The sequence below is a fragment of the Emydura macquarii genome, unplaced genomic scaffold (assembly GCF_026122565.2).
Source record: "Emydura macquarii macquarii isolate MOO-44397 ecotype Brisbane River unplaced genomic scaffold, CSIRO-AGI_Emac_v2 contig_3287, whole genome shotgun sequence".
Taxonomy (NCBI): Eukaryota; Metazoa; Chordata; order Testudines; family Chelidae; genus Emydura; species Emydura macquarii.
Window position 1 is genome coordinate 1655372 of NW_027133424.1, and position 25816 is coordinate 1681187.

At 50.8% G+C, this 25816-nt stretch overlaps 1 protein-coding gene across 4 annotated transcripts in view; it reads right to left on the minus strand.

The window, feature by feature from the left end:
- The window catches only part of LOC137142947 (protein FAM163A-like), a 98279-nt gene that overhangs the window by 69015 nt on the left and 3448 nt on the right, over positions 1–25816 (minus strand). Inside the window, exon 1 of one of the 4 annotated variants that reach the window (XM_067532490.1) lies at positions 17330–17373. The exons of 1 other annotated variant lie outside the window; for it this stretch is intronic. Coding sequence is in view for 1 of the 3 variants with exons in the window: in XM_067532481.1 (XP_067388582.1) it covers positions 7272–7329 (58 nt within the window). In the remaining 2 variants the exon portion in view is untranslated. Of the gene's footprint in view, positions 1–7271; positions 7374–11355; positions 11463–17329; positions 17374–25816 lie in introns of those variants that run through there. 2 more of the 4 variants (XM_067532487.1, XM_067532481.1) reach the window with 2 other exon arrangements.

Here is a 25816-nt window from a genome sequence, read left to right on the forward strand (position 1 = left end):
AGAGGTAGCATTCTGGATTCAATAGACCAATCGTCTGTGAGTAGGCAGTCTGGTCTAGTCACTAGGCACTGGATTGGGAAACCAGAAGCACAGTTCCCAACTCTGCTACGTGACCTCAAACAAGTCACCTCACTTTACTATGCCTCAGTTTCCTCATCTATGAAATGGCAATAGTAATATCTTTCATAAGGTACAGATGAATAGCACTGCATAAGAGCCAATTGCATCAACAGAGTAACACCTATTTTGTCCAGAACATATTTCCTGTATTCCCATTGCTATTAGTTAAGGCATCTGACTCTTAGCATCCAGCATCTCCTTCTTGACCCAGAGAGGAAGTTATTTGATTTCTGGACCATACTATCAATCTTTTGGCAGAGTAATGCCACAAATTCAGCATTTTGATTTCCCAGTACTATCAGAAGGCACAGGTGAGCTGGGAGGGAATAAATCTTTGTTTGAATGAGAGCTAGTAAAAGGACAAGAGAAATAAAATGCAAACAGTCCTCCTCATTGTAGTATCTAAGCACCTAACAAACATTAATGTAGGCATTTTACACACACTCTAAGGAGAGGAAATGATATCATTCCCATTTGATAAGCCAATTCTTGTTATGAAATCCAGTGCACCAAGGGCTAGTACATTCAATAAGGAGTCAAACAAGGAAAGTGAATTTGCAGAATACACCAGTGGATCATTGTAGAAACACATTTCCCATTAGTTTTCCTTCTGTGTTACCCAATGGAGGGACAAGAAAGTTGTTAAATGCCCATCTCAGCTCCACAAAGCATGAGGAGAGGGGCCTGAGAAAATCTTTGCCTATGAAGCTCTGAACAGGAAGTGACAAACACTACTGTAGCCATTTGAAAATGCAGGGAGAATTGAGGCAAGTAGAATGGCATTACTATACTCAAGTTAGGATGGAAAGATACCACCCAGCTGCCGGGGGAAGAACCATAGGGATCCCAAGAGGCTTGGACCTCACTCAAGATCCCTTCAGAGACAACAAGCATAGTATGAACTAGTAGCCCAGCACCATGCTAATGTTGAAAAAAGAAAGCCATCTACCAAACAAGCACTATAGAATCATAGAAGATTAGAGTTGGAGGTGACCTCAGGAGGTCATCTAGTCCAACCCCCTGCTCAAAGCAGGACGAACCTCAGCTAAATCATCCCAGCCAGGGCTTTGTCAAGCCACAGCTTAAAATCCTCTAAAGATGGAGATTCCACCACCTCCTGGGCTGGTCTCCCATCCAACTACTGACTAGGCCTGACCCTAATTCCTACATAGCTGGTGAAATCTAAGATGACCCCAGCTCAAGGTGAAAGAGCTGCATATGCTAAGAGATTTCTTATTCAACTGGCATCTGAAGGCAATGCTCCCTGTGTCAGAACAATAGGGCTCATCCATTGCCCCACCTTGTTAGCAAGTATTGAAATCCTGCTGGGCAAGATTGACTCCCACTGCCGCACTGTGATCGCTGTGGTTGGTTAGTTTCATCCTGGCTGTAGGGGAGCTAAACAGGATTGGGGCAGAGATCTTTGCATGGAAACTCCAGGAGCACTTCAAGTGGAGGTTTACGTGTAGTTGTTGCTGCCACCACAAAAGACAAAGCCCAGGAAGGGGGAACTTTGGGCTAAATTAATTGCCCAAGACCTGCTTTAACACTGAGTTAAGGATGCCCGCTACAGCCTTGTGTCCTTTCAGAACTTGGCGAGTAGCTAAATTTAAACCACTGAAAAGCAGCAAATATAAAGTTAAGTTACAGGCCACTTTTGCAATGCAACCTTAACTCTGGCCCCTGGAGCTGGTAATAGCCACCGGGAATGGGTCAGCAAAGGAAGGGGGTATATGCGCTATACTAAGTGGCCATGTGGAAGAGCTAACAGAACATGCCATGGTTTGAGTTGTGTTTTGCCAGTTTGAATCCCAGCATTTCTCTGCATGCAGTCCGGCTGCCATGTATTGTGTTTGGTGCAGCTGCACTGATTGGTGGGGGGGCTGTGTTGGAGCGGGTTGCCAGATCTGTCACGGGGAGATGAGAAGTTCCTGTGTACCTGTGACACCCACTTCTCACTGGTGCAAATGACTGCACTAGGTGCAAAATCAGAGCCTATGGGGGCAGATTCTATTCTGAGCCAGGTAGGGACTCCCACAGCATATACTCCCCATCACATCCTGCACTCCCTTTTCCTAAAAAAAGATTATTTCAAATATTTTCCCTTACTGTAATGTTACCCAAGCAGTAATTAATAAGCATCTGCTGCCACCTTCTCCTACTTTTAATACCCAGTCTGTTGCCTAAACCCGCAGTCTCCCTCCAGCTGGCCTCACTCAGCATGTTTAACAATTCCAGCAGGATACTTCCTTGCAGTTAGAATTCTCCACCCTCCTCTCCTCCACAGTTTTAAATGGCTAGCTACAATGTTGGACGTGATCTCTTCTCTTGCCAGAAAAAAAAACCTCATTTTCTCTCTCAGGACATAAGGTCTTGGTCCCTGTAAGCTGGTAGATCTGTCTAGCAGGTGCATGGCAGCCCTTCCTCGGGCCCAGGCTCCGAGGAAGGCCGCACCTTCTTACTACAAGGGGAAAGTTAGCAGGCGATCACATCTCAAGCCTGTGCCTGGTCCTTCAATGGGCAGGCAGGCAAAGGAGCCTGTAGCGCCCTGGGCCCCCAGGCCGGGTGGGGCTGGTACAGAGCCTGTAGCGCCCTGGGCCCCCAGGCCGGGTGGGGCTGGTACAGAGCCTGTAGCGCCCTGGGCCCCCAGGCCGGGTGGGGCTGGTACAGAGCCTGTAGCGCCCTTAGTCTGGTAATCTCCAGCTTCAGGCTGTTTAAGCCAACACTTTGTATCCTCTGTGGCTGTGGGCCCAAAGGAGAGACACACTCCCAGGGTGGCTAGGAAATGGGGGAGGAGGACGCAGGCCCACCCAACTCCACTGCGTCCCAGCCCAGGGCCCAACCAGTGGCTGAGGGGCTCCATCCACATCACGCCGACACTGGTGTAAGTGCAAGCTCAGCCAGACCTAAGTCAGCAGCCCCTGGGCTTCTTCCTGCCACCGTGGATCCGGATACCTGGAGCCAGGGGTCATCCTCAGATTCCCCAGGATAGGTGGCTAATGGGAGTCCCACCAGTCCCTCGCCATCAGCTGGCGGTAGGTCTGGGAATTCCTCAGGGCCGTCAATGGATGGCAGCTCCTCCAGGTCACAGGGCCCCAGTGGGTCCTCCAGTACACAGGGCTCAGGCAACTTCAGCAGGTCCCAGGTGACAGTAAGCTTCTCTAGCTCAAGGCTATCCTCAGGGGGTCCTTCCTAGTCAGCAGTCTCCGGTAGCCCTTCCCAGTTGCTAGGGCGCAGTAGCCCTTTCCAGTCGCTAGGGTGCAGTAGCTTCAGAAGGCCCTTGAGACTTCAACTAGAGGAGGACTCGTGCTGCCCTGCCATGGGGCCTGGGTCAGGCTCAGGCTGCAGCCCTGGGGAAGGAGCATCCTTTTCCGGCAGCAGCTTCCCTGACTGAGCTGCTAGGCCAGCTTTTTATACTTCCTCTTCCTGTCTTGGCCCCACTCTGCTCTTGGGGTCTGCGGCCTGTAGTTCCCTGATCCATCCAGCAGGGGAGTCACGGTCCTTCCTCAGGCCCAGGCTCTGAAGAAGGCCACAGCGCCATGCTACACACCCCCCTCTTCATGTCCAGCTCCCAAATTCTGGAGCTGGCTTGCGCCCCTTCCTCTAAGTGTGACAAAGCATCTGCATTGGCATGGTTCTTCCCTGCCCAGTGTTGGATGGTAAACGCCAAGGGTTGGAGGGCGAGATACCAGTGCATCACTCAGGTGAGGAGGAAGTACTGCAGTGCTTCTAGCACCCACTTTATGGCCAGGGCCTCTTTCTCAATCGTCGCGTATTTCTGCTTGTGGGGAAACAACTTGCCACTGATATAAAGGATGGAATGTTCCTCCCCATTAATATTTTGGGCAAGGATGACCTCCAGCCTGACTGCTGAGGCATCCAATTGCACCAGGAAGGTGCAATTAAAATCGGGGCTGTAGAGGACGGGTTCATCGCAGGATTCCTTGACCAGGTTGTACCCAAGATAAGTGGTTTCTCGCCACCCAATGCGACACTTTCGGGGGTTTGCGGTCAGGCCAGCATCATGCAGGGTTCTCAGGATGGTGGCCACTTGGTTCAGGTGGTCGTCCCAGTGGCGACTGTATACCATGACATCATCTAGGTAAGCAGCAGCGTATTTCACACAGGGTCCCAGGAGTTGGTCCATCAGGCATTGAAATGTCATGGGGGCTCCATGGAGGCCAAATGGCATCCTGATGAACTGGTACAGTCCACGAGAGGTAGCAAACACGGTCTTCTCCTTAGACTTCACTGAAAGGGGTATCTACCAATACCCCTTCGTAAGGTCGATGTCCATGAAGTATTGGGCCTCCCCAAGTCAGTCAAGCAACTCATCTACCTGAGGCATGGGGTAGGTGTTGAACTTTGAGATGGTATTCATTCAGCAAAAGTCTATGCAAAACCAGCGCAACCCATCTGGTTTCAGGACCAACACAATGGTCCTCCAGCACACAGGACTCAGGAAGCTTTGGCAGGTCCCAGGCAACAGGCAGCTCCTCTAGGTTGGGGCTGGGGATCCTTCCCAGTCAGCAGTCTCCAGTAGCCCTTCCCAGTCGCTAGGGCCCACTAGCCCTGGCAGGCCCTTGAGACTCTAGCCAGAGGAGGGCTTGCGCTGCCCTGCCGTGGGGCCTGAGCTGGGCTCAGGCCACAGCCCAGGGGAAGGAGCATCCTACTCCGTCAGCAGCTTCCCCCTGACAGAACTGCTAAGCCAACCTTTTATACTTCCCCTTCTTGTCTTGGCCCCGCCCCTCTGCTCCCCAGGGTCTGAGGCCTGTAGTTCCCCACTCTGTCCAGCAGGGGCATCACGACCCTTCCTCAGGCCCAAGCTTGGAGGAAGGCCACACCCCTGCATTTTATGCATCCATTAACACCAGTGCAAAGTGAGTGCAAATAGGACAGAGGATGCTACTAAATTAAAATGGTCACATTCTATACTCACTTTGTACTGTTCTGTGTGAGTTGCCCACTCATGATTTTATTGCAAGTCTTCATGGTATTTGGTGTTTTTCCTAGAGCTCCAGCTGCTGGATTCAGGTCATTACCAGAGAATCCCAGCTTTTATTTTACAAAAAGTAAGTTTCTAGCCCTCCACTTAAAAGCCTGACACACACGCCAATCTAAGAGGGCAAATAAAGAGAAGTCAAAATTAATTTTAAAATCTCATGATTTTGGAGGAACCTGACTCATGATTTTTGAATGCATGGCAATACTGCTAAAGGTAGTATCAAGCAATGCAAAACTTGACCCAAAGAATTTTTAAGCCCCAGATATTAATTTACTGTTACAGCTGTGCTGCTTTCTCTTTTTAAAGGGACCCTCCCGTGACAGCTTTTTATTAACATCTCTCCTTACCCTGTACTAATACCACCATCGGTATTTGAAACAATTAATTTAAAATATAAAAATTTACTTGCCAGCACTTTCTGAAATTTCATTCAACTTCAGTGTTGATACAAAACTGGTCACTTTCACCTGTGTTGAGTTATTTTCACTTCCTGGTTCTCTTTATAGGGATCTCGCTGTGCCTGGTGCACTGCACTGGCCCTGTTCCAGTAAGGAACCTACACACACAAACAGTCTCATTCCCTTCACGTTGCAGGACAGAGCCCATGGTACTCATATCTGGATTTTCAGCACAGAAAAGGAAGGATTACATTCAAAGGAAAAAAAAACCCACGAGTTTCACTGAATAACTTTTTAAAAAACTGAAATATTTCTATTTGTTTCTGGTTTTGTAAAATCTTTTCTCTACAAGAGCTAAATCTGGTGGCTTCATTACCAGACAAACATTCCCTTGGTTAGTAACTGAGCAGCTGCACTCCTTATCGGAATACCATTTCCTACCGAGTCCTCATTTAAGCCCAGATTCTGCAGGGCCCTTAAGAATGGTTAAATCCTTTTGAAATGCTTTGTTGAATAAAGATAGATTCCACAAGTTGCACCAAAGAAAATGAGAGTACACAAGGTTTGTGTGGGACCATGGATCTAAAATAAGGAACGTCTCTTATACCAAGAAACAGCTGAGAGGCATTATTATACTGCAATGCTGATATGATCTAGGACTGCTTGATACACGCTATGAGACAAAGTGAGAGAGAGCTCAGTGTTCCTTTACTCTCTCTCTCTAGGTCCATCCCTCTTCAGCAAAGCCCTTCAATAACATTGACTTCTGAGTTCCAGAGGGGTAGCCGTGTTATTGCTGTTTTGCTAAAAACAGACGAGTTCTGTGGTACCTTAAAGGCTAACAAATGTATTTGGGCATAAGCTTTCGTAGCAGAACCCCACCTCGTTGGATGCATAGCAAACTGAAGTTTCCACTTCATTCATGCACAGAACTCTCGCTGACTCCTGAGTTGCTGAATCATAGAATGAAGAGAATGGAAAATGTAGCTGAGGCTAAAGAAGCTAACCATGAAGCATTTTAACGGCTTGCACTAGAATCCTTTTGTCTCACTATGAATCTCTCATATATTAGCAAGCATACTGACAGGGGAAAGCCTGATGATGCATTCCCTTATGTTAAGAAAACTTTCCTATTATGTCTTCCTTTTCCACCACACAGCATGTTCTGTCAACCCTTTTAGCCAATTTTATTGTAGTTCATTTGAAAACACTGAGGGCCATTTACACTGGTGCCTGATCAATGTTGCTCAAGGGCATGAAAAAGTCCTCACCCCTAAACAACCTAGCTATGCCAACCTAGCCCTGGGTATAATGCCAGTAGGTCAAAAGAAGAACACTTCTGTAGCCCTAGCTACCATTGCATGAGGAGGTGGTGTTTCTACAACAATGGAAAAACCCCTTTCATTGACACAGGCTGTGTCTACATGCTGGGGTTATGCTGACACAGCTACAGTGCCACAGCTATCCTGTTACAACCCCATACTGTGACATACCCTGAGGCTACTTTCCACTGGCTTGGAAGTATAACCACAATGACCCCTTCTGACCTTTCAAGCTATGAATCTATGAAGAGGCCTTGAGGTGACTGCACTGGAAGACATGCACCAAACATTTACTGTAATGAAGGTACAGGGTCAGCTTGCCCTTGTTTGCACATGTGCAAATTAATCTTGTTCTCTAGTGCATTGAACCCAAGGTTTCATGGGAATACCTAAGGGCACGATCTGGCCCCTAGCTCGTTACTTTACCCCAAAGAATGAAACGAGCGCACTTTCTTTCTTCCATGCACAGCCCTCTTCTGTTCATGCTGTTGTCTTTATCCTTGTCACGGCGCTTGCAGTCAACCCCAAACCTTCCAAGATCTTTGCCAAAGTCTCTGGGAAGCTCAGAGTTAACACAGGTTTCCCCGCTGCACAACGCTCTCATCAGCTGTGGATCAACCCATCATGCACATCAGTGATTCTGCTTTTCAGAAGCTTGGGCAGGCAAAAATTGAGCCCAGTAGTTCATGCAAGAAACATATGCAGCAAGCTTCTTCATCACTCTGTGAAAGAGGCCCATGAGGAAACAACTGCTGGGGAAGGCAGGCGTTGCAATACTTCAGCACAGGGCTAGATCCTCAGTGGGTATAAATCAGTGGAGCACCACTGATTGCAATAGAGCTATGCTATGCTGATTTACAGAAGCGGAGGATCTGGCCTGCAGACTGGGAGGACACCCGCGGAAAGAGGCAACACAATTCTTGGATTAACAAAAAGCAGCAACAATTAGATCCAAAGCCTGAAAGTGCGAGGAATGCAAATAGCTCTATTAGCTCCTTTACCACCTTCATTAACATGCAAACACCACACCAAATACTGAGTGACTGCTTTGTTTCCCAAACAGGAGCCACCAGATCCAATCTCAAATAAACGTTGATGGTAATAACACTTGATATACATAATGTTACACAGCTACAGTAAGTTGTATCCAAAGAGCTCTTGATTCCTTGGCACTCCAAACCATTCTCCCTGGAGCCTCAGCACCTGACTCCACTCCTGCTTAAGTTGCAGATGTCCCGCGTGTTCATTGCACCAATCCTGCTCCCTTATACAAGTTTGCCCCATTGCAAGATCTCCAGCGCCTGGAACAAGTGCAATCTTTACTTCCGAGAGGGAGTGCTTTGACCCCAGTTCAGTAAGCACATGGGCAGGCTCAGTGAAGTTAAGAGAGCTTGAGCTTGTGTCTAAGTGCATTGCTGCCGCCGGCGCACACCAGTAGATTGGTTCTGGTTAGGGGAACCATTAGAATTATGGCTAGGAGGGGGTGAGCAGAGATTAACCCCTTTGCTTCTCTTTGGATGACCTTTAAAATGACACTTACAGACCCAGCTGACTATACTTCTCCACACCCTATACAGGGTACACATGCCACAGTGAGTATGGGACACCTCTTGACCCTGAGTGAACACCTGCCACCCTGGCAAAGCCCTGGGGGAGGAGGGCAGGTGGCCAAGCACCAATCCATACTAGACAGGCACATGGCTCTGGGTAGTGGGGTTAGGCCCTTTCTTGCACTCCTAACAGACTCACAAACACAAGTCAGGCTTAGTGCGAGACACTAAATAAGTGGGTGCCTGGGCAGGGTTGTTGAAAGGGTCCCATGTATATTCTCTAATGTCCCAAAGTAAACATCAACCTTCCCAAAGAAAGACAATGGAGTGATTGCCTGGCTCTCTCGAGCTACCTGCAGGGCGGTCGTGGGGCACTTTGCCCATCCCACCACTCAACCCTGCCCAGCGTCTCAGCTAGAACAGCCAGCCAGGGCACCAATGCAAACAGAAAGTCCCCAGGTGACTTTACACACAAAGGGCATGATAGAGGGAGCTAAATACACATCTATTTAGTGCATGGGCATGCACACAGCCACAGCATCCTGTGCAGAAGAGAGATGGCTGGCCTGAGCTCTGCTGTGGCATTTATCTTAGTGAGGGAGGAGAGGAAGGATAATGCATAAATGATGGCGTCACAAGTGAGTTATATCCTCTTCCGTCTTGTCATGAGAGATCAGCTATCAGGTATTTTATATCTAGCACTGCAGTGAGTATTCCCCTTCCCCCCCCTCCCCCACCCCCACGAGCTCTGCAGGACTGAAAGCTTTAGATTACATCTGGGGAACGTTGAAGGTGAGAGAACAGAAAAATGTTAACATATTATTATTACCTTTCACTTGTTATATTATCAAGGAGATAATAATTGAGGCTGCAGTGGTGCCATTCACCACAAAGCAATTTCCAACTCATGCACACAACGCCTCTGCGCTATGCATCTCGTCCCATCACAGAGGAAGCGCGCTAGATGACGCTAGCGAAAACAACCGTGGGAAGCTATCACACTGGCTGAATCAGGGGGCCCTTGAGGTGTATTCAGGAGCTCTGATTACTCCCTTCTACACCAATCTTGCGTTGGGGGTGTCACGCTGGCTGGATTGGGCGGGGGCGGGGGCATTTAGTATATTGTTTGACATCAGTATGAATTATGATTTTGACATGTGGGATATGCCAGGTCAGGTACTGTTAGAAAGGCTATAATGTGCTAAGTAAGATGATGATGTTTATGTGTTATATGTGAGATGGAAGTTATGGATATGTTTGATATATCAGCATTTCAAATTTGTGCTGTCTGGGTAATGACTCAGACAGGATGGCTGCAGAACAATAGCCTGATTAATGGCCCATTAAGAAATTCCCAGGTGCAAGGGGCCCAGGGGGAGAAGCCAGGGATATACCTGATGAGTCACCAGGACTTGCCCATGTGACTCTGGACTCCATTTTGGTTCCTCTCAAACTCCACAAACAGCATGCCCAGGCCAGGAGGTATAAAAGGCAGAGGCCTAGGGAATCCATTTTGTCTTTCAGTCGGGATTCAGCTTCAGCTACCAACCTACCTCTGGATCATCTGCAACTGAACTGAAGCTGTGAAACAAAGGACTGAGACCCACCCAAGTACTGGATGTATACCAGAGGACTATACAAGCCTGTGAACTCCACAATTCTTCTAAAAACTTGATGTATATGGACTTTCAAATCATTGGTATGTATCTGATTGCTTTAATCCTTTAACATTTCTTTTATAATAAACCTTTAGTTTTAGTTACTAAAGGATGGGCTGGCAATGTGGTATTTTGGGTAAGATCCAAACTTATATTGATCTGGTAATATGGCTGACCCTTTGGGGTCAGAGGGAACCTTTTTAGTAAAGACCCTAGAGTTTAAATAACTGGTCTCTTTACTGGACCTAGTGGCTGATTGGGAGCCAGAGACTGGAATGCAGTAAAGGGGGCTGTGTGTATTAGTGTACTGACTTCTTGATAACCAATTTGGGGAAATCAGAAGCATGGTTTGTGGCTGGTTGGGAAGTCTGGCTTCAGTGCCACCCACCAGCACTGGGAGAATCAGCTTTCCTCTTGCAGCCTGCCCAAACCTTTTCAGGTGGCATTTTCAGGTGGCTACCCTAGGCACAGAAGAGTCACAGGAGCATTGATCTGAATTGCAAATAGCAGTCAGACTTGACCCTCCCTCACCCAGCTCTTGATTCGCTACTCATGAAGGATTGCAGGTTGTCATCCGCACATGTTTGGGAAACAGTGGCAGTTAGTCGTACAAACTGCCACACTCCCATGCCATGAAAGGCGTTTGACCCACAGGACACCAGTTAGTGAGTTCTCAACCCAAGGAGAGGCATTCATTCAATCAGGAAGCACAAACACCACCATGTGATTAACCATAGCCCACAACTGCAGAAGAGAAAATAGTCAAGAGAATAGATGGTAAACAATCCGTAGGCTGAAAATGGCTCACACTGGCCCCAATTCAGCAAGGCGCTTGTGCATACACCTGACTTTGAAGCGTGTGTGTCATTGACTTTAAGACACATGCTTAAATACCTTATTGAATTAAGGCCACAATCTGTATGTTAGACAATTACAGCAGTGAACCATTCGTTACTTGAAAACTTTTACCATATAAATAACGGAGTATAAATAACTGAGTAGCAAGCCGGAATTTGGCTTAGAAAAAGCTCTTATGAAGAATGGCCGTTGAGGTTTCAGAGAAAACGGGCCTTGATTTGTAATGAGCCTTTTAAAAATCTGTTTCAAATATGCACAGTAGAGGTTTTTCCTCCATGCCAAGCTGAAAGGCCCAGATCCTCAAAGGTATTTTGAGCTATATTGATTTCAATGGAACTGAGGAGCCTAAATACCTATGAACAACTGGGCCAACAAGCGGTGCTCCAGAAAGATTCATACCCAGATCCTCTGGGCCCCTACTGATTACGATAAGTACCTGCCTACCTTAACTGCGTAGAGAGAAAGCCCAATGCAGGTGTTCTACGGAGCCTGGCACCTTCCTTTCATGTCTCCTGACTTGTGAGCACTTAAGTGTGCAACCTGAAGTCCTAATTCTGCCAAGACGTATGCCTGTCCTTGATGCTACCCATGTAAGTAGCCCCTTGAATGGGGTGGCCTTGACCTCCAGGTGGTGTCAATCAAGATGGCTCCATTGACTTCACTGTTGCTATCCTAGTTTACACTCAACTCCTAGCGCTCCTGGTTCTGCCCAGCTGTACTCAATTGCTTCTTCCCTTACCCTGTGACAATTTGCACCAGAGAACCTGAAAAATCCCTCTGCCATTGGTTTTGAGGAGAGTTTTTCCCTTCCCCAAGCAAGCTGTTGTGCCTTGGGGCTGGGGCAAAGCAGCTTTTGTCTTTCACACCACCCAGAGGTGGCTGCATGGGTGAATATACGCAGGCAGGCGCACACACGGACACGTCCCACGCTTCATGACTCAGCATAGCACCTGCCTTGGTTGCCTGTGAGAAACTAAATTTAGGTCTTGCAGCCCATCCACCAGGTTAACAAATCCAGGCTGTGGTCGAACAAGGGAGGAGGCCTGTTGCATAGTCCAGGGACCATCACTGAGCATATCCTTATGAGCCGGAGAAGCCTGCTGCCACATGAGATGGTCGAGTTCAGGATCCTGACAAAAGGAAGAAAGGAGAACAGTAGGATACGGACCATGGACTTCAGAAAAGCGGACTTTGACTCCCTCAGGGAACTGATGGGCAGGATTCCCTGGGAGGCTAATATGTGGGGGAAAGGAACCCAAGAGAGCTGGCTGTATTTTAAAGAGACCTTATTGAGGGCACAGGAGCAAACCATCCCGATGTGCAGAAAGAATAGCAAATATGGTAGGCGTCCAGCTTCGCTTAACAAAGATGTCCTTGGTGAACTTAAACGCAAAAAAGAAGCTTAAAAGAAGTGGAAGCGTGGTCAGATGACTAGGGAGGATTATAAAAACACTGCTCAAACATGCAGGAATGAAATCAGGAAGGCCAAAGCACAATTGGAGTTGCAGCTAGCAAGGGACATGAAGGGGAACAAGAAGGGTTTCTACAGGCATGTTGCCAACAAGAGGAAGATTAGGGAAAGTGTGGGCCCCTTACAGAATGGGGGAGGCAACCTAGTGATGGAGGATGTGGAGAAAGCTGAGGTACTCAATGCCTTTTTTGCCTCTGTCTTCATAGACAAGATCAGCTCCCAGACTACTGTACTGGGTGGCACAGAATGGGAAGGAGGTGAACATCCCACAGTGCTGAAGGAACAGGTCCAAGACTATTTAGAAGGATTGGACATACACAAGTCCATGGGGCCAGATGCAATGCACCTGAGGGTGCTGAGGGAGTTGGCTGAGGTGATTTCAGAGCCATTGGCTATTATCTTTGAAAGCTCATGGCAACAGGGGGAGGTCCCTGAGGACTGGAAAAAAGCAAATATAGTGCCCATCTTCAAAAAAGGGAGGAAAGAGGATCCAGGGAACTACAGACCGGTCAGCCTCACTTCAATCCCTGGAAAAATCATGGAGCAGGTCCTTAAGGAATCCATTTTAAGGTACTTGGAAGAGAGGAAGGTGATCAGGAACAGTCAACACGGATTCACCAAGGGAAAGTCATGCCTGACCAACCTGATTGCTTTCTATGATGAGGTGACTGGCTCTGTGGATGTAGGGAAGGCGGTGGATGTGATATTCCTTGACTTTAGCAAAGCTTTTGATACTGTCTCTCACAGTATTCTTATCAGCAAGTTAAAGAAGTATGGGTTGGATGAATGGACTATAAAATGGATAGAGAACTGTCTAGAGCATAGGGCTCAACGAGTAGTGATCAATGGCTCCATGTCTAGCTGGCAACCAGTCACAAGCGGAGTGCCCCAGGGGTCGGTCCTGGGACCAGTTTTGTTCAACATCTTTATTAATGATCTGGAGGATGGGGTAGATTGCACCCTCAGCAAGTCTGCGGATGACACTAAGCTGGGGGGAGTGGTAGATACACTGGAAGGTAGGGATAGGATACAGAGTGACCTAAACAAAATGGAGGATTGGGCCAAAAGAAATCTGAGGAGGTTCAACAAAGAAAAGTGCAGAGTGCTCCACTTAGGAAGGAAGAATCCCATGCACAGCTATAGAGTGGGGACCGACGAGCTAGGCAGCAGCTCTGCAGAAAAGGACCTGTGGGTAACAGTGGATAAAAAGCTGGATATGAGTCAGCAGTGTGCCCTGGTTGTCAAGAAGGCTAATAGCATATTGGGCTGCATTAGGAGGGGCCTTGCCAGCAGGACGTGGGAAGTGATTATTTCCCTCTATTCGGCATTGGTGAGGCCGCATTTAGAATATTGTGTCCAGTTTTGGGCCCCCCACTACAAAAAGGATGTGGACAAGTTGGAGAGAGTCCAGCGGAGGGCAACAAAAATGATTAGGGGGCTGGAGCACAGGAGGAGAGGCTGAGGAAACTGGGCTTGTTTAGTCTGCAAAAGAGAAGAATGAGAGGGGATTTGATAGCGGCCTTTAACTACTTGAAAGGGGGTTCCAGGGAGGATGGGGCTAGGCTGTTCTCAGTGGTGGCAGATGACAGAACAAGGAGCAACGGTCTCAAGTTGCAGGGCGGGAGGTCTAGGTTGGACATTAGGAAAAAGTTTTTCACTAGGAGGGTGGTGAAGCACTGGAATGGGTTACCTAGAGAGGTGGTGGAATCTCCATCTTTAGAGGTTTTTAAGCTGAGGCTTGACAAAGCCCTGGCTGGGATGATATAGCTGAAGTTAGTCCTGCTTTGAGCAGGGGGTTGGACTAGATGACCTCCTGAGGTCCCTTCCAACTCTAATATTCTGTGATTCTATGGAAGCCACAGCAGGAGCACATCTGTTGATCTCGCTGCAGCAACATGGTGTGTGAATGCATGTGCAATGAGCACACTGGGACTCGGACCAGTTGCTGGCGAAGAGGTGTCCATGTTCCCAAAACACACCTTGCACTAACCCACCCCTCTCACTGGCCCTCACCACAGAGGGACCAACCTCTGCATTCCGCATGGTCCTTGAAAACTGAATTTCCCTTCCTGGGCTAAAGGGCAGCCTGTGCTGTGATACAGAAACAAGGCTTCGGGTAGGGGGGGAAGCGGCCACTGCCGCTGAGAAAGGATCTCGCTTTCCACCAGCAGCAAAATCACTTCATTTAAGCAAGGGTACAGGGCGCCATACAGCCAGCACTTAGCCCTGGAGGGTCAAAGGCGCCCAGTTCCTATTGGAACGAATGGGAGTTGGGTGTCCAACGTCCTGCAGGACCTTTGAGAATCTCACCTTTATATCCGCAACCAGGTAAAACTCCAGCATCAGATGGGGCTTAACACAGATCCTCATGCAGGCCTTAGCCAGACCGCCTGCTTGAATGAGACAGTCTGAATCCTAGCCGCGGACTGCCCTCCCCCCTCCAACCCTGCCCTCTCTCCTCCCGGTCAGGCTGTAGCCACTTCCATCCCCACACACAGGTGAGACGGGTAAGCAAAGGATCGAGGCACGGCAGCATCACCTTGTATAGCACCAGTCATTAGCGTGCTCTGGTTCTGGCTGCTCCAAAGTGAGCAGAACAGCACTGTGTGGGGAGGGGCCAACAATCAATATGGAAGGTGCAAGCAGCATGAGCGGTAGATTTTTTTTTTTTTCTCTCCCTCCAATGAGCACACGTCTAAATATTTGATGAGCCAAGAGGCTTTCTCCAGATCTTAGCAGGATGGGGCACTGCCAAGCGAGCAGTTTGCCAGAGGGATGGCGGGAGGGCAGCGCTCTCTGAGCAGGAATGGGAGATACCTAGCTGTGCCCATGGACTGAGTCAAATGTTTTCCCCACTTGCCAGGGTATGCCACTTGTTCTTTCATTCCTAGGGATTCCCTTCTCTCTCGCCCCTTCCTAGCTTAATTGTCACTGTTCTGGTGATGTGGCCACACCACTTCACCTCCAGTATCTTGGCATATGAATGATGCTCCCAAGCCCTTCACTGTTCTCCCATCCTGTGGTCAATTCATCTGTCTCCCCACTCCTGTCCCGCTACCCACCCACAGCCGCATTCGGAGGGGGAGGGACTGGGATCTTTACAGTCACCACCCAGGACTGTTATCTAGGAATCTCTGTATAAAAAAGGCCTCACGGAGACATTACAGCCCTCCCGAGAGGATCTGTATTAAATGGCACTTGTTACTTCAGTGGCCTACATGGGATGTCAATTTAGCCAACTGCCCGAAGAGAAACCCTGGCTGCTGGTAGAGCAATGGGTGCCAGTCCATGGCTGTGGAATTTCAGCCCACCCCACTCAATCCAGGAGTCACCTCCTCCTAGCACCAGGAAAATCAACGCTCTTGTCACCTCAGCAGGGACAGTAACACGGGAATGAACGGTGAGATTCTCAGGTGGTTTGAATCAACATCACTCCATTGACTTCAGCAGACCCTGGCCAAGTTGTGTGAGCTGAGAATCTGGGCCTGACACACCAGTCAGATCCCAGATGTGTTGAAAGTTAGACCCGCAGGAGAGGGAGTAGTGTTCTCGCCTCTCTCTTCTTATTATGCCTCACCCCTGAATTAGCCCTTGGCACCATTCAGTAAATTGCATGGGGGTGCCCAGTAATGCCTAGGAAAGTCGCTCCCATCACAGCCTATAATCCAGCCCTATAACCAGAGAAATCAGGAACAGTTCTAGGATCTGGGCTCCAGGCAAGCCCTGGCTCACAGACCAGACAGCGAGGCAAGACTGAGAGACCGTCTGGATTAGAAAGGCAGGGAGTCACCAGGCTGACACCACTCAGTACTTTACTCAAGGGCCTTTTCCCTCCTTTGCTCTGTCAGCCAAGCCGCAGACGGGTCTGGCTCAGCCAATTCTCTTCTATCAGCGGGAAAGTTGTGGGTAAAGCCGCTTAATTCAGTACATAGAGAGAACATGCCCTCTGGGACATGTGGTTCACGTGGCTTCAGGGGCTGATAACAGCTCACAAGCCACAGCTCAGGACATGGGCAGGGGGTCACAGGAACTGAGCCCGGGCACAATGTGACTCTGAACAACAGATCAGTCCGGACATTGTGTCTTCCTAGGGGGGAGGGTGCAAAAAGGGAAACTGAGATATAAGCACATGGGGAGAATTTATAGCGAAGGGCACGAGGAGGTAAAGTAATGAGAATTAACTCCTTTTGCGGGGATCCCACTTAGCCCTGCTCTGCCAGGCTTGTGCCAACGCCAATCCCCCTCGCCACAAATCCCACAGCGACCGGGGCCTGCAGTTTAGTCACACCCTCCCTCCAGGGCTGGGGCTCCAGCTTCTTCACTCTGAGGAACAGGCCAGCACATGCAAAAGGCCCCAGCCCTTTGATTGCCTCTCAAGGGAGCCACTGGACCAGCGATTCACCCCAGGAGCACGGCGGCAGAAGGGACATTCCCACGTGTCACCAATCCAGAGGCAAATTAAGGAACCAGTGTGACAGACCCAGGCCTCGCTCCTGAAGTTACAGGACGTCAGAATCACCTGGCTTTTAACAGACGCTACGTTTCTAGCTCTCAGGATCACAAAGAAAGCTTGAAAACATGCTCCAAGTGTAACCACTGCAACGAAAACTGCCTGAGTCTGCCAGCAACCTGAGACAAGCTGGATCCGGCCTGGCTGTTAGAATAGAAATCATTTTGTAACCCTGGGCCCTTTTCCAGTCTCACCCCATCAAGATTCCCCCTCATCTCTGAGTGCCCCCTTGTGGCTGGGCACAACAGGGTTACCAACTTAGTTTCCCCACTCCTTAAAGACTCCACCACCCTGGGTCTGACGTTACCCAACCCAGGCCTGGTTTATTATTCCACATAAGTGCCAATAGTCCTTGAAGGCCCCCAAACACCACCTGTTTATTCCACACACAAGGCACCTAGCCTCTAAGAGTCCCCAAACCCAGCCCAACACCTCACCTCACGTCCCAGTTCTGGTGAGATCTGCCACACTCAGTTCTTCGCTGTTCTTCTGGCCAAGACAGCCACCCCAGCCAGAGTCCTTCCTAGGAGTCTTTCTGGCTTCCAAGCCTCTGTGTGGATAAGCAGGCCAGCCCTTCTCAGCTTCCTGGCCCTGGCTTTTCCCTGGGACCTACAACTCCCTAATCACAGCTGTCTTCCTTTTATTCATTAGCCCTAAATGGCACCCTGCCATCTTAATCAGCTCAAGCTGGGATGCACCTGTGCTGGCACAGGGGGGCAGGACCCAATTCACTCAGGGATGTCAATGGAGCCCCCCTGAAATCACCACCATATGAGATCAGAACAAGGCCACTCTGAGCATGCTAGCAAGCGAAGGACAGTGTGAGCTGCAGAAAGCAGAAAGAGGCCAGGACACAGGTGATGCATTCAGGCAGCGCTGTCCAGGCGAGCCTAGACACTCAGGAACCTGTCTCTGGAACGTGGGTGGAAGGAGGACATCATCAGCAGAATTCAAACGTGAACAGCTCCAGCTTTCCACCTCCCTATTGCTTGCTTCCCCTGGCTATTTTCCTCTGCTGAGGCATTCTGGGATAGATTTTTTTTCCCAGAATGCACAGAGACAAGTAGGTAGCATGGCAAGAATGGGCTCACACCCTCAGCTGTGTTTGTTGGAACAGGGGGTCAGAGGTGGGGTTAGGGTGGGCCTGTGAAAATATGGCTGCACTCTAGGCCCGGAGAGGACAGAAGGCTGAGATTTGCCTACGGAAGCTGCCATTAAAATTAATCAGAAGAGAAGGTCCCGATCATCTGAGTCCTCCGATAGTCACAGACTTCGTATTGCTACCGGGTTTGTGCTCTGAGAGGGGATAAGGCTGCTCTACTGAACAAGCCATCAGGGCAGCGATAGGCGGAGGGAACTGCTCCTGCCTCTTCTGAAGGCATCAGAGGCCCCAGACTCCATGATGGCCTGACCATCCTTCCTTCCCTTGCCCTTGGTTTGAGGCTCTTGGTAGTGAGGCAACTCCCCCCTTTTCGGTTTTCCACTCAGCAACGCTAGGTGATGCTAATGCAGACGTGACCTCCAAGCCCCCAGCTATGGTACCCCTGCCCATCACCTCCCCGGGCCCTTCTGGCAATCACCTACAATAGGTGCAAGGGAGAATGCTGGCAGCCCAGGAAGACAAAAGGCAGGCAGGCTAGATAAGGAGATGGAGGGCATTGTCTCTTTAAGACATCACTCTCCATCCATCACTCTCTTAGAGCCAAGGCGCTGCCCTCATTTCAGGCTGGGCTTGAGGGAAGCTGGGACCAGAAGTACTGGGAAGATGCTCAAATCTCCTAATGGAGTTTGACAGCAGTGTGATTAAAAGCACAAGTGCAGCGCCCAGAAAGCAGCGAGTGAGATCCCACCCACGCCCCTGCAATCAGCATCTTCTTTTAAAGAGCTGAGCCAGAAAATAAATCTTTTGGCAGGGAAAGGGAAAAACCCAACGGTGATTAAAGAGCACTGAAGAGAGGAGAGGAACAGGATGGGGGAGGAAGAGAAAAGGTGTGTCCCTCTGAAACAAGGAAACCTGGGAAATGGGAGGCATGAAAGACCTACCTGCCAGTGGCCTGTATGAAAGGCATGTCTGGGAAAAAACCAGGAGATTCCAATGTGCATATGTGCATTAATTTGCATAAATATGCATAAATCTGCATAGACTTGCCTGTTGCTCCACTCCTGCAGACGCCATGCACTCAATGTTTAAATTTCATGCACGATCACTCTACACCCATTTTCACTCCACTCCCAGTCTTTCTACCCATCCGCGATGCCTGCGCCAGTTTGTTTTGCATTTATATCCCCCCACTCATTTCACAGGCACAAGATACCTCCCTCGTTCCAAACAGAGAGCGACTCATTTGGCACCCATATCCCTGCACCCCATTTTCTATGAACTCCACAGGCACCTATGCCCATTTCCAGACATGCCTTCCAAATGCAAACTGAAGGTTCAGCAATGCCTTCCAAAGGGTAGCCTTCCACAGTCTTCAGACAATGGCTCAGAGAGGTGTGAACTCCTTTTATTCTATTAAACCCATTGGAGCGACAAGTAAAGAGACACTTTAGCTGTTCCATTGCTGATCATTTTAGCAGCTGGAATAGAGAAGGGATAGTAGAGAAGCTCAGTGGTTGAACTTGCTGTGGGGAAGGAAGTGTAGAGGGAAGAAGTGTGACACAAAGACAAGGAAGCGAGAACTAGGGAAACGAGAAACGAGGCTAGGGAAGGATGAGAAGCAAAAGGGCAGAAATGGTGGCAACAGATTTTCTCCACTGTCTGACACTGAGTGTGACAATGAAGTACTTTGCCATAACTAACCTTCTAGGCCCAGATCCTCAAAGTGAGTTAGGCGCCTTAGTTCCTTTTCTTGATTTAGTGACCATGTTGAAAACAAGGTTACTCACCAGTAACTGTTATTTTTCGAGATGTGTTGCTCATGTCCATTCCAATACAGGTGAGTGCACGCTGGCATGCATGGTTCCCAGAACTTTTTTCCCCTTAGTAGACCCCGTAGGGCTGGCTCCGGCGCCCCCTGGAGTTCCGCGCGCATGCCATGGCACATGAAGCACTGCCGGCCCTATGGCCCCTCAGTCCCCTCTTTCTGCTGACTCTGAAAGCGGGGACGGAGGGTGGGTGTGGAATGGATATGAGCAACACATCTCGAAGAAGAACAGTTAATGGTAAGTAACCTTGTTTTCTTCTTTGAGTGATTGCTCATGTCCATTCCAATATAGGTGATTAACAAGCCATACCTCGGAGGTGGGTAGGAGTTACCAGTGAACTGCCCACAACACGGCTCTGCCGAATCCCATGTCCTCTCTCGCTTGCTGAACGATGGCGTAGTGGGATGTGAAAGTATGCACTGATGACCAGGTGGTGGCCTTGCAGATGTCCTGCAGGGGCACTCCCTCCAGGAAGGCCACAGAGGAGGCCTGAGCTCTGGTGAAGTGCACTGTGATGACACCTGGAAGTGATACATTCGCCTGCTCGTAGTAGCACTTGATGCAGGATGTAATCCATGCGGAGATACGCTGGGTGGAGACAGATGATCCTTTCATCCGGTCCGCCACTGCGACAAAGAGCTGTATCGATTTCTGGAGCGGCTTTGTACGCTCGATGTAGAAGGCCAGGGCTCGTCTCACGTCCAGCGAATGCCATCTCCACTCCTCCTCCAAACCGTGAGATTTTGGAGAAACATGGGGAGAAAAATATCTTGGTTACAATGAAACTGGGAAACCCCCTTGGGCAGGAACGCTGGGTGCAGCTTCAGCTGCACCTCATCCTTATAGAATACTGTATAAGGGGGCACCTAGGTCAAGGCCCTAATCTCGGAGACTCTCCTGTCTGAGGTAATGGCCACCAGGAAGGCTACCTTCCATGAAAGCATGAGCAGCGTGCATGAAGCCAAGGTGAGTCTAGAGAGGACCAAGCTGAGATCCCAGGAAGGCATTGGATTACGGACCTGCGGATAAAGCCTCTCCACCCCCTTTAGGAACCTGACCAACATGGGATGGGAGAACAGGGATCTCCCCTCTAGCGGCTGATGGTCGCAAAGCGAACCTTCAACGAGGTCAGCAGCAGACCCTGGCACCTTAGCTGGAGCAGATACTCCAGGATCGCCTGCAGAGGCAAGAGGCTGGACTGAATGCCCTGGGACCCCGCCGAAGAAGTAAACCATCTCCACTTAGCCCGATACACGACCTGTGTAGAAGGTTTCCTGCTGCCCAGCGGGACTTGTTGGATCTCAGGCCGTGAGGTGCAGGGAGTCCAGGTCCGGGTGTAACAGGTGACCATGGTCCTGGGAGAGAAGGTCATGCCACCTAGGGAGCTCCATGGGCGAGACGATCGAGAGGTCCAGCGGCACCCTGAACCAGTGCTGTCTCGGCCAGGCCGGAACGATGAGTATGATGTCCGCCCTGTCCCTCTTTATTTCCAGTAGGACCTTGGGCAGGAGTGGAATGGGCGGGAATGTGTACATGAGGGTCCCCGCCCAGTCAGTGAGGAATGCATCGGAAATTGACCCGGTCTCATGAGCCCGGGCGAGCAGAACCTCGGACACTTCACATTCCGGGCCGACGCAAATAGGACCAGTTGGGGAACACCCCATTTTTGGAGGATCATAGTCACTACCTCCGGGTGCCACAACCAGTCGTGGCGGGGTAGAAAGACCTGCTGAGGCGATCCACCTTGTCGTTCCTCACTCCAGGGAGGTGAGAGGCAGTCAAATGGAAGTTGTGCCTCATGGCAAAGTCTCACAGAGGGGTAGCTTCCTTGCAGAGAGCCAAGGAACACACCCCTCCTTGCCTGTTTATATAAAACATAGCTGTGGTGTTGTCCGTCAGCACCTGTACCACTCTGCCTCTCAGGAATCGGAGGAACACGCTGCATGCTAGGTGAATAGCCCTCAGCCCCTTCATGCTGATGTGCAGGCACCTCTCCTCCCCCGACCAGAGCCCCTGAGTGCTCAGGTTGGCTGATGTGGGCTCCCCCGTCCCACATCCAAGGCATCGGAGATTAGGGTGACCGACAGGACCAGTTCCCTGAACAGAACGCCCTTCAACACTGCCCTGGAAGATCTCCACCAGTCTTGGGAAGCTAGGATGGACGGGGGGAACTGTGACTACCCAATTCAGTGGGTGTCTGCTCAGCACGTACATCGAGGCCAACCACTTCATGCAGGCCACCATATGGCCTAACAGCTCTAGGCGGTGCCTGGCTATTGTCGTGAGGCATTGGTGTAGTTGGGAGATGATAGAGACCATCGTCTCAAAACGTGGCTGAGGCAGGAACGCTGTGGCCTGGGAAGCGTCCAGGGTGACCCCAATGGGTTCTATGCATTGCACTGGGGTTGGTGTAGACTTCTGCTTGTTTATGAGCAGTCCCAGCCTGCTGCACATGGAGCATATGAGGGTCACGCTCCCCTGCACTTGGAACCTGGACTGCATGTGGTGAACACCCTTGGAGCCGAAAATAGGCCACTGTGAAACAGCGGAAGTGCCTGTGGCTGGGGAGGATGGACCCATGAAAGTATGCATCCTTGAGGTCGAGGGCTGCATACCAGTCTCCTGGATCCCGGGAAGAGATTATGGAGGCTAGGGAAACCCTGCGAAACCCAAATCGTTTGACATATTTGTTCAGACAACACAGGTCTAGTATGTGTCTCAAACCCCCTTTTGCCTTGGTGATAAGGAATTACCTTGAATAGAACCCCTTCCCCCTTCTGCCTTGAGAAACCATAACCACCGCTCCTATGTTGAGGAGGGTGTCCACCTCCTGCAAGAGGTGGAGGGTTGTTGGGGGGTAGAGGTAAACTGTACGGCGTAGCCCACAGAGACTATCCCAAGGACCCAATGGTCCGATGTAATCTTTGCCCATTTGGGATAGAATGCCCTTAACCTGTTTAGGACAGGGTGGGGCGGGTCCAAGAGAGCAGTGGGGGCATCACCCTTGGGTGCACCATCAGAACTGTCTCCCACGATTGCCTGGCCCCCTGGGGGGCCCTTGCTGGGGGGCTGAGGACGAGCTGGGGGACTGATTCCATCTTCTAAACCCCTTATTTCTGTCGGGTTGAAAGGGCCTAGGCGGAGGCCTGGTCGCTGCTGCGCCTGGGGCCGTGACTGCCCCCTGGGAGCCTGGGGCGTGTACAGGCCCAAGGAGCGAAGTGTGGCCCTGGAGTCCTTCAGACCGTGCAGCTTCGCATCGGTCTGATTGGAGAAGAGGGCCGACCCATCAAAGGGGAAGTCCTGGATTGATTGCTGCACCTCCTGGGACAGGCCTGACGGTTGCAGCCATGATTACCTCCTCAAGGAAATGGCAGAGGCTATGGCCCTACCTGCAGAGTCAGCAGCGTCACTGGACGTTTGGAGCGCTGCCCTAGCCACCATGATTCCTTCATCCAGGATGGTAGTGAAGACTGAGGCCTAGTCCTGGGGCTGGGCCTCAGCAAACTGCTTGAGGGAGTCCCACAAATAAAATTGTATCTCCCCAGGAGGGCCTAATGGCTGGCAATCCTGAACTGCAGGGCTGCTGTGGAATAAATTTTTCACCCAAACAAATCCATAATTTTTTGTCGTCTTTGTTCTCAGGAATGGAACCAGGCTGACCTTACCTGTCCCGCTGGTTGGCCACGTCTACCACCAGGGTTCCCGGGGCTGGGTGAGATACTCGAAACCATCGTCTGGACATAATACTTTTTCTCAGCCACCTTCGATGTAGGAGTGACCGAGGAAAGGGTTTGCCACAGGGCCTTAACAATTTCGAGGACCCTATCGTGGACTGGTAGGGCCACTCTCGCTGGGGCCGCCGCTGCCAGCACATATCGACAGTCTCCACTAACTCCTTGACCTCCAGCCCCAAGTTAGAGGCCACCCTCTTGAGCAGCTCCTGGTGTGCCCTGAAACCCTCCAGTGGCGACATGTGGTCCCAGGAGACTGCCTCGTCCGGGGAGAAGGAAGAGAACTGCCGAGGCACATCCTGTGGGTGCTCCCCTGCCCGCTGAAGGGATGCACTCATAGAGGGGCCCTCCATGGGGTCCAATTCCTCGTCTGAGGAGTGGTGTCTATGGGCCTTCTCCTGTGGGGGACACACAGACTGAACCCGTGCTGACAGGGTGGATTGGGGCTCTGGTCACATCTGGATGCCCCCATTGGGGGGCTGACAGTACCACTTGCTGTGACGCCCTATGGGGGCGTCGGCTGTCCTGATGACTGTCCCCTCTGTGGGACTCTGAGCCACTAGACCAGTGGTGCTGTGGCCGTCCTTGGTCCCGGGTGTCTTGCCGTGCTGGGGACCATCTTCTTACCGCCTCCGACGTGGAGGATGACAAGGACCGCCTCCATCTCTGCAAGCAGCCGATGGACAGAGGCACAGTCCAAAGAGCTCTCAGTACCGGAGACTCGGTACCAAGGACTTGCGGAGCTGCTTACCTGTTGGTAATCGAGACCGGTGCCACTTCAAACTCTGCGGTGCCGAGCCTTACTCCGGTGACCAGGTTCTGCATCAGGGACTGCGCAGTGCGGGGTCCTCGAATGGCAACCGGGTTCCGCACCGCCTCGGTGTGGGCAAACCCCTCAGTGCTGAGCGTCCGACAGTGACCAAGTTCTGCGCCACCTCAGTGCGGGTGAGCTCCTCAGTGCCAGGGATCGGGAACTGGAGCTGTCCAGGCGCTGCCTGGTGGACCTCAACCAATGCCGCCTTCTGGCATGCGCTGCCTCCGGTGCTGGGGATCAACGTCGGCGCTGAGAGGGAGACTCCACATCCCATGCTGGTGCAGGTCAGCTCAATGATTCTGACCTGGAGCAACTGCTGGGGGAGCATCCTGCTCTACCCCCAGTGGCCGTCTAGCGCGAGATCTTCCTCCCCATACCAGGGATCTCCACTGCCCTTCGGGGGGACCCAACACAGGCTTGCCCCGGGACACCAGCCCCTTCTCCCTCGGTGGAGCGGGGGCAGAGGTGACATAGGCAGGCCAAAAAGGCTCTTGCTGCCTGAAAAGCCTCTGGTGTGAACGGTGTCAGCAGGGGCACTCCCTGGAGTCGGGGGAGGCTCCCTGCTCAGAGATGCAGGCACCAGAGAAGACTCGACGGGCTGTGGCCGGTGCATCTCCGCCTCGACCCTGCTCGTACTGACCCTAAGCTCGCTGTGCTAACAGAGTAACTCCCACAAGCCGGGAGCTGTAGTGGACTCAGTCACCTCTTATGTGGCCTAGCCACTAGAGGGGGAGAAAGTCCACCCTGTGTTACTGCAGATTTCCTTGCTTACTTATTCATCAGAGGTGGAAGAGAAAACTGATATAAAAGGACCAGAAAGCAAGTCACCCAGGGGTGAGAATCACCCTAAAGAACACAGTCTGCACATCACCCGGCACCATCTAAACCTTGAACAGAAGGTTTAAAAGGGGCCTTAAGCGGTGTCTGGAGCCCTGTGCCCTAAGGTGGAATGGGAGTAGCAGAGGGCTGTGAGTGACACCAGAAAAGGAGGGGGCAGATCCCTGGGAAGCAAGGAGGATAAACAAAGCTGCTCAAAGCTCTCTGCTCTTCTCAAATGCATCTCCTGGGATCGAGCTGCCAAACTGTGGCTGTGTCTATCATACTGACACTCACCTACCTCTCGCAGAAGCTCACATGCACTCACTCACTCTGGAAAAGGAACCCTAATCGTGCGCGGGGACAAAGGGTGCAAATGCTCAGTGGAAAGGTCACCTCTAACAACAGCGTCGCTCCCTGAAATCCAGCCCAGCACAGTCAGGCGCCTTCTCTCTCTCCTGACAACAAACTCCGCCAATGCAGAACCCACAGGAACTCAGCTGGCACTTCTGCTGCTGCCCTCCCCAGCCGCCAGGGTGAGAACGCATATGCCAGATGTACAGCACCCACCCCTGGGGGCAGGAACTAACAGCCACTGCAGCACCAGCCTCTCTCAGCAGGAGTCATTGGAGGGA